Below are 11352 nucleotides of genomic sequence, written 5' to 3'. Positions count from 1 at the left end.
ATTTATTCTATGCAGTAATTTCAACCTTTACAGTATCTTGTTAATGACTCCCAAATATCCTGAAATTTCTTAAAATTTCCCTGCTGCATGGCAATTACCCTTTCCATTTTAAATATGTGACACAAAGAGTTCCACCAAAAGCTATAATTCAGCCTATCCCAATTTTTCCAATTATTCGGAATCTGTTGTATGCCAACCCCTGCCATAATAAGTAAAAGCTTGTTATTATTAGAGGATATTTGGCTTTTAAAGGCAGGTTATGAACTTTACATTTTTATAACATTTTTTGAGACATTGCATGGGAGGAAGACTTTGGGAAAACTCAGCTATTTATGGCTTATTTTCAACGGAATCAAACAAGCGGCCAAAGGGCTGGTTTGTCTTGCAAGCGGCTGCTAATGGCTTCATTACCACTTTAATAGTCCCATAACAGCTTTAATGATGAGCTGCAAGGTTTTGGAGGACTTTTGTCACCGGCCTGTGTGAAGTTCTTCAGAGATTGAGGGTTAGAAATCTTACACTTTCAAGGGGGGGGGGGGGGGACTTGCACAGCCAGCTGGGATGCATCTGTAACGGTGCCAGTTTGCCTGGAACCAGAAAATCAGCAAACTGCAGAGAACCTCTGGCCGATGTTTTGTCTTCGGACCCTTTCAGGTCATTAGACCCGAGCAAACAAAAGGAAACCGGGATTTCTGAAGACCCACTGATTTGAGTATTTCCCCCCCCCCCCAAAAAAAAAAAAAAAAAAAATTCCAAATTAATATTACTCTGGTTTTCAACTCTGCACGTTTTTCCTCTTTTCCTATTTAATTTGAAAACAAACAAAAAAAAAAGACCGGGTTGGGGGTCCCCCGACTCTTCCGCAAGCATTGGATGGGCCCCAGTTTTCAAGAATTAAACTCGAGCTTTAGAGGAGCAAATTCAAAGGTGATCAGAATTTTCAAAGACTTGGCCTATTTTCCAGCAAATGCAACTCATGTCTAAAAGTATTCTCTGATTTCGTTAAAAGCTCTTTTTTTTTTCTTTTCCTTTTTAAAAAAACAAACAAACAACCCCCCCCCTATAGTTTATTATGTCTCAGCTACAAATAAAGACAATCCCCTCCCCCATGGTTGGTTTTTTTTCCTAGATTCTCCCCCTCCCCCCACCCCCAAAGAACACGCTGTTTGTAAAAAGACTCCCAAAGTCTTAAACTGCCTGCAACTATTTCGAAAACTTCTCAAATTTAAAGATGTTCAAAGAAGGGGGGGAAACGTAAATAATCTGTAGAAAATGGGGGTGGGAAGGTGGGGGCTATCCCAGACAGCTCTCAGAGCAGTGGCAAAGTTTGCCAATGGCTAGTGGCCACCGTGGGCCAGCCTACCAGAATAAGGGTATATAAGTCGCCACCAAGAGGATTTGAAATTGCCTCCTTGACTTTTGAGCAATCCAGACCTTTTTTTTCTCTCTCTCTTTCTCTCTAATTCGGTCCCTTTTTCTGCCCCCCCCCCCCCCCCGTGAAAATGGAAATGGCGAACAGCTGCCAGTTCTCTGCCTCCGATTTCTTTTACGACAGCTCCTGCGCCCCTTCCCCGGAGGAGTTCGACCCCGACTTCGAGGACGGCGCGGTGGGCTGCGGGGCTCCTAGAAGCGACCCGCCGGAGTCCGACGGAGACGAGGAGCACGTGAGGGTGCCCAGCGGGCACCACCAGGCCGGCCACTGCCTGATGTGGGCTTGCAAAGCCTGCAAGAGGAAGTCCAGCACCATGGACCGCAGGAAGGCGGCCACCATGCGCGAGAGAAGGCGCCTAAAGAAAGTCAACCAGGCGTTCGAAACGCTCAAGCGATGCACCACCGGCAACCCCAACCAAAGGCTGCCCAAGGTGGAGATCCTGAGGAACGCCATCAGCTACATCGAGAGCCTGCAGGATCTCCTGAGAGAGCAGGTCGAGAGCTATTACAGCCTGCCGGGCCAGAGGAGCTCCGAACCCAGCAGCCCGAGCTCCAGCTGTTCGGATAGTTCGGTAAGAAACACGGCTTTGCTCAGAAATGGCACTTTCGATGTGCTGATTTAATGCTCAGAATAGTTTCTAGATCAGGGGTAGGGAACTCCGGTCCTCGAGAGCCCTATTCCAGTCGGGTTTTCAGGATTTCCTCAATGAATATGCATTGAAAGCAGTGCCCAAATAGATCTCATGCATATTCACTGGGAAATCCTGAAAACCCGACTGGAATACAGCTCTCCAGGACCGGAGTTCCCTACCCCTGTTCTAGATCAAGGTTTTCTCCTCTTCTTAATTAATATCAAATATAGAAGTGGGCCTAGGGCAGTGGTCTCAAACTCCCAGGGGGGAGAGGGGGGAGGGGGCACATGCGGCCCGCCAGGTACTATTTTGAGGCCATAATCACTAAAGTAAAATAAAACAGTTTCTTGATCGTACGTCTCTTTAGCTATAAATGACAATATTATTATTAAGACTTAGGGCTGCTTTTACTAAGGTGCGCTGGCATTTTTAGCACACGCACGAAATTACCGCGCGCGGCATGCTTCTAGAATAACGGTATAGCGTGCGCTATTCTACACGTTTAAGGCCCTAACGCACCTTAGTAAAAGGAGCCCTTAGCCAAAAGGAAATATTTATAAACTATAAAAAGAGTTTTACCTCATGCAAAATTGTCATTTCTTTAATAAGACATTAACTTTTTTTTTTTTCGAGGCCCTCCGAGTACCTACCAATCCAAAAGGTGGCCCTGCGCTGGCCTAGAGTGTGAAGTTTTTAAGGCCAGACTAAAAATTCTGCTTGCAGTGTCTACGATCTCTGGTGTTGGCATGAACAAGTTGGTAATAAGATGCAATTTATACGTTTTTAAATACAAAACACACACTTGAAAACTGTAGCATGCATCTTTCTCGGACTGCTGCTACCTTCCTCCTGCAAAAAGATCATGAAATAGTTTGCCAGGGGATGGAGTAAATCGTAGTTGGCCGCTCTCCAACCTTGTTTTTCCCCCCCCTAGAGCAGTGAAGAAAGCCACCTTTGCTGGAGTAGCTGGCAAGAGGTTGTGGTTTGTTTGTTTTTTATGGTTTTCCCCATTACCCTAATTCTCAGGTCCCTGCCAGATTTCCATGTGAATTTGCTCTGGGAATAAAAAAAAAAGTGTTGCCTCCGCTGGATTACTGCACTCTTCAGTTTCTCCCCCTTTAATCCATTGTTCACGCTTGTAACGTTGTAACCAAATCTGGACGTGCAGTGAGGGGATCCTTTTCCAGCAGCCCCCCCCCCTCTTAATTCTTCTAATGGGAGTGGGGAACTGTAGCTTTAAATGTAATTGCCAGCGGTATTAGGGCCAACATGTGGCTTGTTTATATTGAGCTGTTTGGGTTGGGAAAAACACTGCCTACGCCTACAGTCAAACTTGGTTTGCGAGCATAATTCGTTCCAGAAGCATGTTTGCAATCCAAAGCACTCGCATATCAAAGTGAATTTCCCCAGAGGAAATAATGGAAACTCAAGACGATTTGTTCCACAACCAAAAAACTTTAATGCAAAATACTATATGTACTTATATGGCAAAACCTCGCTCGTTTAGAACAGTCACTACACTCCCGCAGCGTCTGAGAGAGAAGAGCCATCGGCTCAGATGTGACGCATGTATACTGTATGTACTCATATGGCAAGACCTCGCTCGTTTACAACAGTCGCTATACTCCCGCAGCGTCTGAGAGAGAAGAGCCATCGGCTCAGTTGTGATGATATGACGCGTGTATACTATATGTACTCGTATTGCAAGACTTTGCTTGTTTAAAACAGTCACTACACTGCCGCAGCGTCAGAGAGAGAAGAACCATCGGCTCAATTGTAATGTATGTATATTGTATGTACTCGTATTGCAAGACCTTGCTTGTATACCGAGTTAAAATTCAATAATTATCCTTTCTAATTGGAAAAATTTGGCTGCTGCGGAATATGGAACTTGGTGGAATACAATTTGCCTAATAGCCAAATATGAACACGTGGCTGCAGAAAGATCTCGCGCCCTGCGTTGTTTTGAAAAACTGTGGACTCCATTGTTGGAATATTCCTTATCTCCATACCAATCTGTGGGCTAAGTTGTATGATAGTACAATTACAATTACCTTTTGATACTGCTATTCTAATCATTTATTCCACAGCTGCTTGTTTTTCAGGCTAAAGCTATTGCCTTTTATTGACATCCAGGTTGAGCTATTAATGTTTTAGGCTTTTTCATGGCTACCAGCTTTGATATAATGTTAGGTAATGTATTTTATTAGGCCATGATGCTCTTCTGTAAGATTTCTTTTCTTTTCCCTTTCCTTTTTCTTTACTTCAGGTCATTGGATGTACCTTTGTTCATATTATTGCATCTTCTGACATTTTGTACTTCATATCTTTCATTGTATTCAATGTAAAATCAATTTGCATCCTTTGATCTTGACATATGTATTTGCCTTTGTTATGAAAATTTTTTTTTAAACTTTTTAACTTAAAAAAAAAATTCAATAAAATGTTTTGCTTGTTTTGCAAAACACTTGCAAACCAAGTTACTTGCCATCTGAGGTTTTACTGTATTCCTCTTTGTTTTAGCCTGAATGCAGCAGTTCCCTTTGGTCCCGGAAAAACAGTTTTGTCAGTATCTACTGCTCTGACATACACAACAGTAAGTATTAACGGCTGCGACCGTATTGCATGCCTCTGTTACTATAAAAATAGGGACGTTTTAGGCAATTTTCTTTTTTTTACTGGACTAAGGTAATACATTTTGACTAGCTTTGGAGAGTTATCCTCTCTTTTCCCCCTCCTTTACAAAACCGCCCTAGCGTTTTTAGCACTGGCTGTGGCGGTAACAGCTCAGACGCTCATAGGAATTCTATGAGCGCCGGAGCTGTTACCGCAGCGGCCGGCGGTAAAAACGCTAGGGCAGCTTTGTAAAGGAGGGGAGCTTGTGAGGTCACCGAATATTCCCCTCTTTCGACTTTGTTATCCATTATAATGATAAAACGTATTGTAATTTCTGGAAGAGGTTATATAAACATTTGATAAATGGATATATACATTCGATAAATAAACTTATCATCATTTGGTGTGCGTCCAGTACCATGGAATGGGCAGTCCTATGAAAATAAAAACCGGCCTGTCCTCGGGAATCCCTAAAGAGTGGCATTTGAAATCTTTCTCCTTCGCCTCTCTAGTCTGCTCGGCCGAGAAAAGCACCGCCCTGTCCAGTCTGGACTGTTTGTCCAGCATCGTGGACCGGATTTCCTCACCCAGCCAGACTGCGCTTCGCTTTCAGGGGATGACCTGTCTCTCTCCATCTTCCAGCACCGACTCCCAGCTAGAAAACCCCGATCCACATCCCATCTACCACGTCCTCTGAGATGAACCGTGGCTACAGTATTTCACATGGAACATGCAACAGGTTTTTTTGTTGGTTAAACCATAAAATCAAAGGCCCAGAACAAGTGGCTTACTCTGCACTATCTATCACTCTCTCTGTACGTATGTATAAAGGACAAAAAAAATATACCTTATTTGTATATGCGCATATAATATTGATGTTTTATGGCAGTTGTATTTAACTAAAAATGTGGCGTGTCTAATAAGTCTCATTTTTATATCATAAAATTTAAGTTGTCAACTATAAACAATGAATAAATAAAATATAATATAATCACAATTAGCATATTTCATTAAGCTATATAGTGCTTTGATATTTTTTTAAAAAATCATATTTATACAAGGTTATGTGATCTGTCTGGTGTCTTTACAACACTTACTAGGAGGTACTGAAAAGTTCTCAGTCCAACCAACCAGCTTCCTATATTCTGAGCGTTATTTTGTAACTGTAGCTGAAAAGAGTGTTATCTTATTTCGTTAAGTGCTAATTTGCAGAAATAAAATTCTATGTTTTGGACTTCGTTTCAGATCATTCTCGTCTTGGTTGGGCTGAGAACTTTTCAGCACCCCCTCAGTCTCTGGTAACCTGAGCTGAGACTGATGTCATAATGCTTCATTCTACCAATAAGAACCAACCTCATCAGTGATGTCACAATGGTTTGATTGTCCTATACTTTGCTCTCAGCCCAACCAACCAACTTCCGAAATTCTGAGCGTTATTTTGTAACTGCAGCTGAAAAGAGTGTGATCTTATTTTGTTAAGTGCTAATTTGCAGAAATAAAATTCTATGTTTTTGATGTTGTTTCAGATCATTGATTGAAACATACCCACATCATTCTCTTCTTGGTTGGGCTGAGAACTGTTCAACACTCCCTCGCACTAAGGAATTTCATGCATAAATTATAGAACACTATGATTTACATGTATACTTTCATAATCTATGTGCAAATACTGACACCAGCTCTGTAGCTGGTGTTAAGTGCTCATGCTTAAAACCATCCACATGAATTTGACGTATGTTAGCATTCTATAAAGAAAATTAAGAGGTGAGTTGTCACCTGTTGGGCAATGAACGGTTTGCTCACTGCCAACAGCGTTATTCCCAGATATTCAAAGCCGGGACCTACTTGGGCTTCAATTTTCAAAATCTGGTTATTTTTGAGCCAGTTCAGACATGGTCACTTAAGTCAATATAAAGCACTTAAGCAGCTTTGGGTTACTACAGGATCCTGCAAGCTTTTTAAAGCCGTGTCACACTAAACTCGGGGGCCACGGCTGGAGGGCATTTGGAAGAGCGCAGACGCCGACACCATGTCGTCGCGTGCATGCGTGATGTCATCACATTGACCTCTGCGTATGCGCCCTGAACCTGAAATTATTACGCTGTTGGGGGGGGGGGGGGGTGCTGGAGGAGGAGAGGTGCCAGCCAGGAGGAAAGGCACTGGTGCCAGCTGACTGTCTCACAGCGAGAGTCACATCCTGTAAGCAGTCAGATGGCACCGGCGCCTCTCCTCCTCACTGGAGTCTCACGGCACACCCAGAATCTCACACTGCAACACACAGTTTGTGACACACCGGGTTACTACCTAAAAATAGGACAGACTTTTCTGCAGTCCCATTTTTGTAGTAAACCTGGCTGCTTAAGGGCTGAATATCACTCTTAAGTGGCCAACCCCCTCTTTTACTAAGGCGCGCTAGCCGATTTAGCGCACGCTAAATCGGCAAGCGCGCCTTAGTAAAAGGACCCCCAAGGGCTGACATTGTCACTGGAATGCCCCTCAGCATAGCCAGATTTTAGTTTGGTGCTAACTGCACTTAAATAATTAGCTGACACTGACCAATAACCTAAGGTCCGGATTCTATATACAGCACCTAGCGGTACCTACATTGTAGATACCACTCAGGGTGGTTGTCAATCAATCGCTAGGCATCCTTATAAATCCTGCTTAGTGGCGCCTAGGCATGCTTAGGCATCCTAGAGGTAGTCACTAGAGAATGGCATGGGGACAAATTTTTCCCCGCCCCCTCAGGAACTCATTTTCCCATCCCAGTCCCATTCCTGCAAGCTCCATCCTCATCTGCACAAGCCTCAAACACTTTAAAATCATAAGTAGCAACATTCTAGAGCTCAGATTGTGACATCATAATGCCTCATTCCACCAATGCCTAAGCTCCGTCCTCATCTGCACAAGCCTCAAACGCTTTAAAATCATAAGTGTTCAAGGCTTGTGTGGTTAAGGCAGAGCTTACAGGAATGGGGCAGGGACAGGGACAAATTTATCCCCGTGTCATTCTCTAGTAGGCACCAGTGCATTAGGCCAGGTTTTGCTTGGCTCAATTTACCGGCACCTAATTCAGATTCCTAGCAACCTCCACTTGCAATGTGGGTGTATTTTCTTGTATTAAATTTTTAATAATTTGAATTTCTGTTCGGAACTTGGAGGCAGCAGGCATGGCTGTGTAGCTGTGAGGCTCCCATCCCCAGGCACTCTTGGCAATTTTCAGCTTTAAAATTTATCCTAGAAGAAGAAAGTTTGTAATTTTATCAAATAATGGCTTCTAATAAGCAAGTCAAGCCTGGAGCAGCTTCAAAAACAGGTGGAAAGGCAAAAAGATTAAAAGAAGATCCACTCACTCCTAGTAAGACTCACCTGCCTGTGGACATTAAATCACACGTCCATTCTGCTTCAGCGCCAAGCCACGCCCCTTTAAAAAAATTAAATGCATCTGCAAACAGCATGGATGCACGTACTGTGATACCTGTTGAGGCATTTCCCATGCAAGAAATGTCTTCCATTTGTGGTAAATGTACACCAGAGGCGTACCTAGGGTATGTGACACCCGGGGCCCACTGTTTTTTTTTACACCGCCTGCCATCATTTTTGACACCCCTCAATGTAGAATATTTTTAGTAATGTTCCCCTCCAGGTGCCAGCCATGAGGGGGTGTTCCTAGCCTAGGAGTCATGGTCCGGGAACTTCCCTTCTCACAGCCCGGTGCCAAGGCTCTGGATAGTCCCCGTGGCCCAGCATGTTCCCAGCCTTCTCTCCCTTTACTTTCTGTGAAGCTGAAAAAACTGCCGGCCTCGGCAGTGATTCAGCTACGTCGCCCGCAGCTCCCCTTCCTGCTTTCCGTGTCTGCCCCTGCAATCCACCCGGGCGGAAACAGGAAGTTGCGTCATTGGCAGACGCGGAAAGCAGGAAGGGGAGCCGCGGGCGACATAACTGAATTGCTGCTGAGGCCGGCAGTTTTTTCAGCTTCACGGAAGGTAAAGGAAGAGAAGGGAAGTTCCCGGACCATGACTCCCAGGCCGGGAACAACTCCCTCATGGCTTGCACCCGGGGCGGTCCCCCCCTTGGTACGCCACTGCTGTACACCTCCAACAATTCCCGTGCAATAGTTGTAAAACTTTACTGTACCTCTGAAAATTGAACAAATTTGCCATTGCATGCGATATGCTTAATTCAGTACACAGATCAATTTGTGATATATGAGGGGCCGCTGAAAAATTCTCAGCCCAACTAACAAAGTTGGGGCAGGCTCCATCAAGTGCTATACACTCAGTCCAGTGATTTTCCACATTTTTTGTTCTGTATTTTTCTGATGGAATGAGAAAAGTGGAAAAAAAGTAGAGAAATCACCGGACTAAAACCCCCTTTTCCAAAACTGCAAAAGTGTTTTGTAGCACTGGCTGGCGTGCTGAATGCTGTGCACTGCTTCAATGCTCATAGAGTTGCCATGAGTGTCGGAGCAGCGCTCAGCATTCAGCGCACCGGCTGGCACGTCCTCACACTAAAAACTGCTTTCACAGTTTTGTAAAAAAATAAAAAAAAAAGGGAAGAGGGGTTTAAGTAGGGGTCTCAAAGTCCCTCCTTGAGGGCCACAATCCAGTCGGGTTTTCAGGATTTCCCCAATGAATATGCATGAGATCTATGTGCATGCACTGCTTTCATTGCATATTCATTGGGGAAATCTTGAAAACCCGACTGGATTGAGGCCCTTAAGGAGAGACTTTGAGATCCCTGGGTTTAAGTGTATAGTCCTCATTGGAAGTACTAATATACCAAATCTTTGTGTATTGATATATTATTTGAACATTGCATTCTCTCGTTCTCTCGCTATCTGTGACCTATTAGAAATGTTAAATGCAAAATCGTGAGAACAAAACTTGTATCAAGTGTGAATTTTTTTTTTTTTGCTAGACCTCAAACACCTAAGGCACTACTTATTGTCTTTCTTCATGGCCGTGTTTTCATCATTGGTCTTAGCGCGGTGATATATGCAAAAAAAAAAATATATATATATTTTTTTTTTTTTTTTAAATATGTTGATTGTAAATAGGCTATATATAGATTGTAAAGTGCTATAAGGGAAAGGCACTTATCTTTATGCCCTAAATTTACTGGATGTATATTTATTCATAGGTAAACTAAACTAAACCTTAGGTTTTTATACCGCACCATCTCCATGGTCGTGGAGCTCGGCACGGTTTACAGGGATTGTAATAAGAAAGGAACTCCAGGAAAAGGGTTAGATGAAGATCGGAGGGGAGAAGAGTGTTAGAGAGTTAGGATGTGAGAGGGGGGGGAGAGGTTAGATTTTAGAGAAAAGCCAGGTTTTCAGGTGTTTGCGGAAGGGTTGGAGAGCACTCAGGTTCCGAAGGGGGGAGGTGAGGTTATTCCAGAGCTTGGTGAGTCTGAAGAGGAGGGAAGTCCCCAGTTTTCCTGGGTGGGAGATGCCTTTTAATGAGGGGAAGGAAAGTTTCGATTTTTGGGTAGGTCTGGAGGTACTAAGATTCGAGGAATTCCAGGATAGAGGAATTAATGGAGGAAGGATGCCGTGGAGGATCTTGAAGGTTAGGCTGATGCATTTGAAGCGGACTCTGGAAGTTATTGGAAGCCAGTGGAGCTTGGAAAGGAGAGGTGAGACGTGATCGAATTTACTTTTAGAAAAGATAAGTTTGGCCGCGGCGTTTTGGATCCGCTGGAGTCTGTGGAGGTTTTTCTTCGTTAGGCATATGAAGATGGAATTGCAATTGTCCAGTCTGGAGAGGATGATGGATTGGACGAGAACGGCAAAGTGATTTTGATGGAAACAGGATCTTACTGATCTCAGCATGTGAAGGCTGAAATAGCATTTTTTTTACCAAGGAGTTGAGGTGGTCGTTGAAGGACAGTGTAGAATCAATGATGACGCCTAGGACCTTATTGGAGAATTCGAGCTGCAGAGAGGAGCCGGAAGGTAGTGGGATTGAGGGGGGTAGCTGGGCTAATTTTGGGCCAAGCCAAAGTAGTTTTGTCTTGGATTCGTTCAATTTCATTTGGACGGAGTGGGCCCAAGATTGGAGGTTTGAGATACAGGAGGATATATTCAGTGGGAGATCGGTGAGGTTCGAGTCGGTCTCAAGAAGGACAAGGATGTCATCAGCATAGGTGTAAATTGTTTCAAGGGGGGATAGATGGAGGAGTTTTAGGGAGGACATATAAATGTTGAAGAGGATAGGAGAAAGAGGTGAACCTTGCGGGACTCCACAGATTGGTGTCCAGGGGGAGGAGGAGGTACCATTCATGTTGACAATGTAGGAGCGGGAGCGAAGGAATTTTGAGAACCATTCAAGGACGGTGGAGGTGATGCCAATCTCGTAAAGTTGGTAGAGTAGAATGTCGTGAGGACAACGTCGAAAGCGGCGGAGAGGTCAAATTGCAGGAGGACAGCGAATTTGTTGCGGGAGTGAAGTTGTTGGACCTTAGAGATTAGGGAGGTTAGTAGGGATTCGGTGCTGAAATTGGGACGAAAGCCGTATTGGTAGGGTAAGAGGATGGAGAATTTCTCTAGGTAGGATGAGAGTTGAGTCGATATGATGGACTCGAGCATCTTGGTTAGGAGAGGGATATTTGCTATTGGGTGATAGCTGGATGGAGTGGAAAGGTCAAGGTCGGGTTTTTTCAAAAGAGG

The 11352-nt window shown here is 44.0% G+C and overlaps 1 protein-coding gene across 1 annotated transcript; it reads left to right on the top strand.

Moving 5' to 3' along the window:
- The first annotated feature begins 1490 nt into the window (after window positions 1-1490).
- On the top strand, window positions 1491-5776 carry MYF5 (myogenic factor 5). Its single transcript, XM_033952963.1, has 3 exons — window positions 1491-2003; window positions 4587-4659; window positions 5192-5776. The coding sequence occupies exons 1-3, from the start codon at window positions 1503-1505 to the stop codon at window positions 5374-5376; spliced, it is 759 nt and encodes a 252-aa protein (XP_033808854.1). The 5' UTR covers window positions 1491-1502; the 3' UTR covers window positions 5377-5776.
- Window positions 5777-11352: the final 5576 nt, after the last annotated feature.

This window comes from Geotrypetes seraphini, chromosome 7 (genome assembly GCF_902459505.1).
Source record: "Geotrypetes seraphini chromosome 7, aGeoSer1.1, whole genome shotgun sequence".
Classification (NCBI taxonomy): domain Eukaryota; kingdom Metazoa; phylum Chordata; class Amphibia; order Gymnophiona; family Dermophiidae; genus Geotrypetes; species Geotrypetes seraphini.
This window is presented reverse-complemented; position numbering and strand designations above follow the sequence as displayed.

What these genes read in the sequence shown, in the direction of transcription:
- MYF5 (XM_033952963.1), top strand. Translation starts at nt 1,503, where the DNA reads ATGGAAATGGCGAACAGCTGCCAGTTCTCTGCCTCCGATTTCTTTTAC. An exon ending in CCAGCTGTTCGGATAGTTCG is followed by an intron (nt 2,004 to 4,586) that starts GTAAGAAACACG and finishes TCTTTGTTTTAG; the next exon opens with CCTGAATGCAGCAGTTCCCT. An exon ending in CTGCTCTGACATACACAACA is followed by an intron (nt 4,660 to 5,191) that starts GTAAGTATTAAC and finishes TCGCCTCTCTAG; the next exon opens with TCTGCTCGGCCGAGAAAAGC.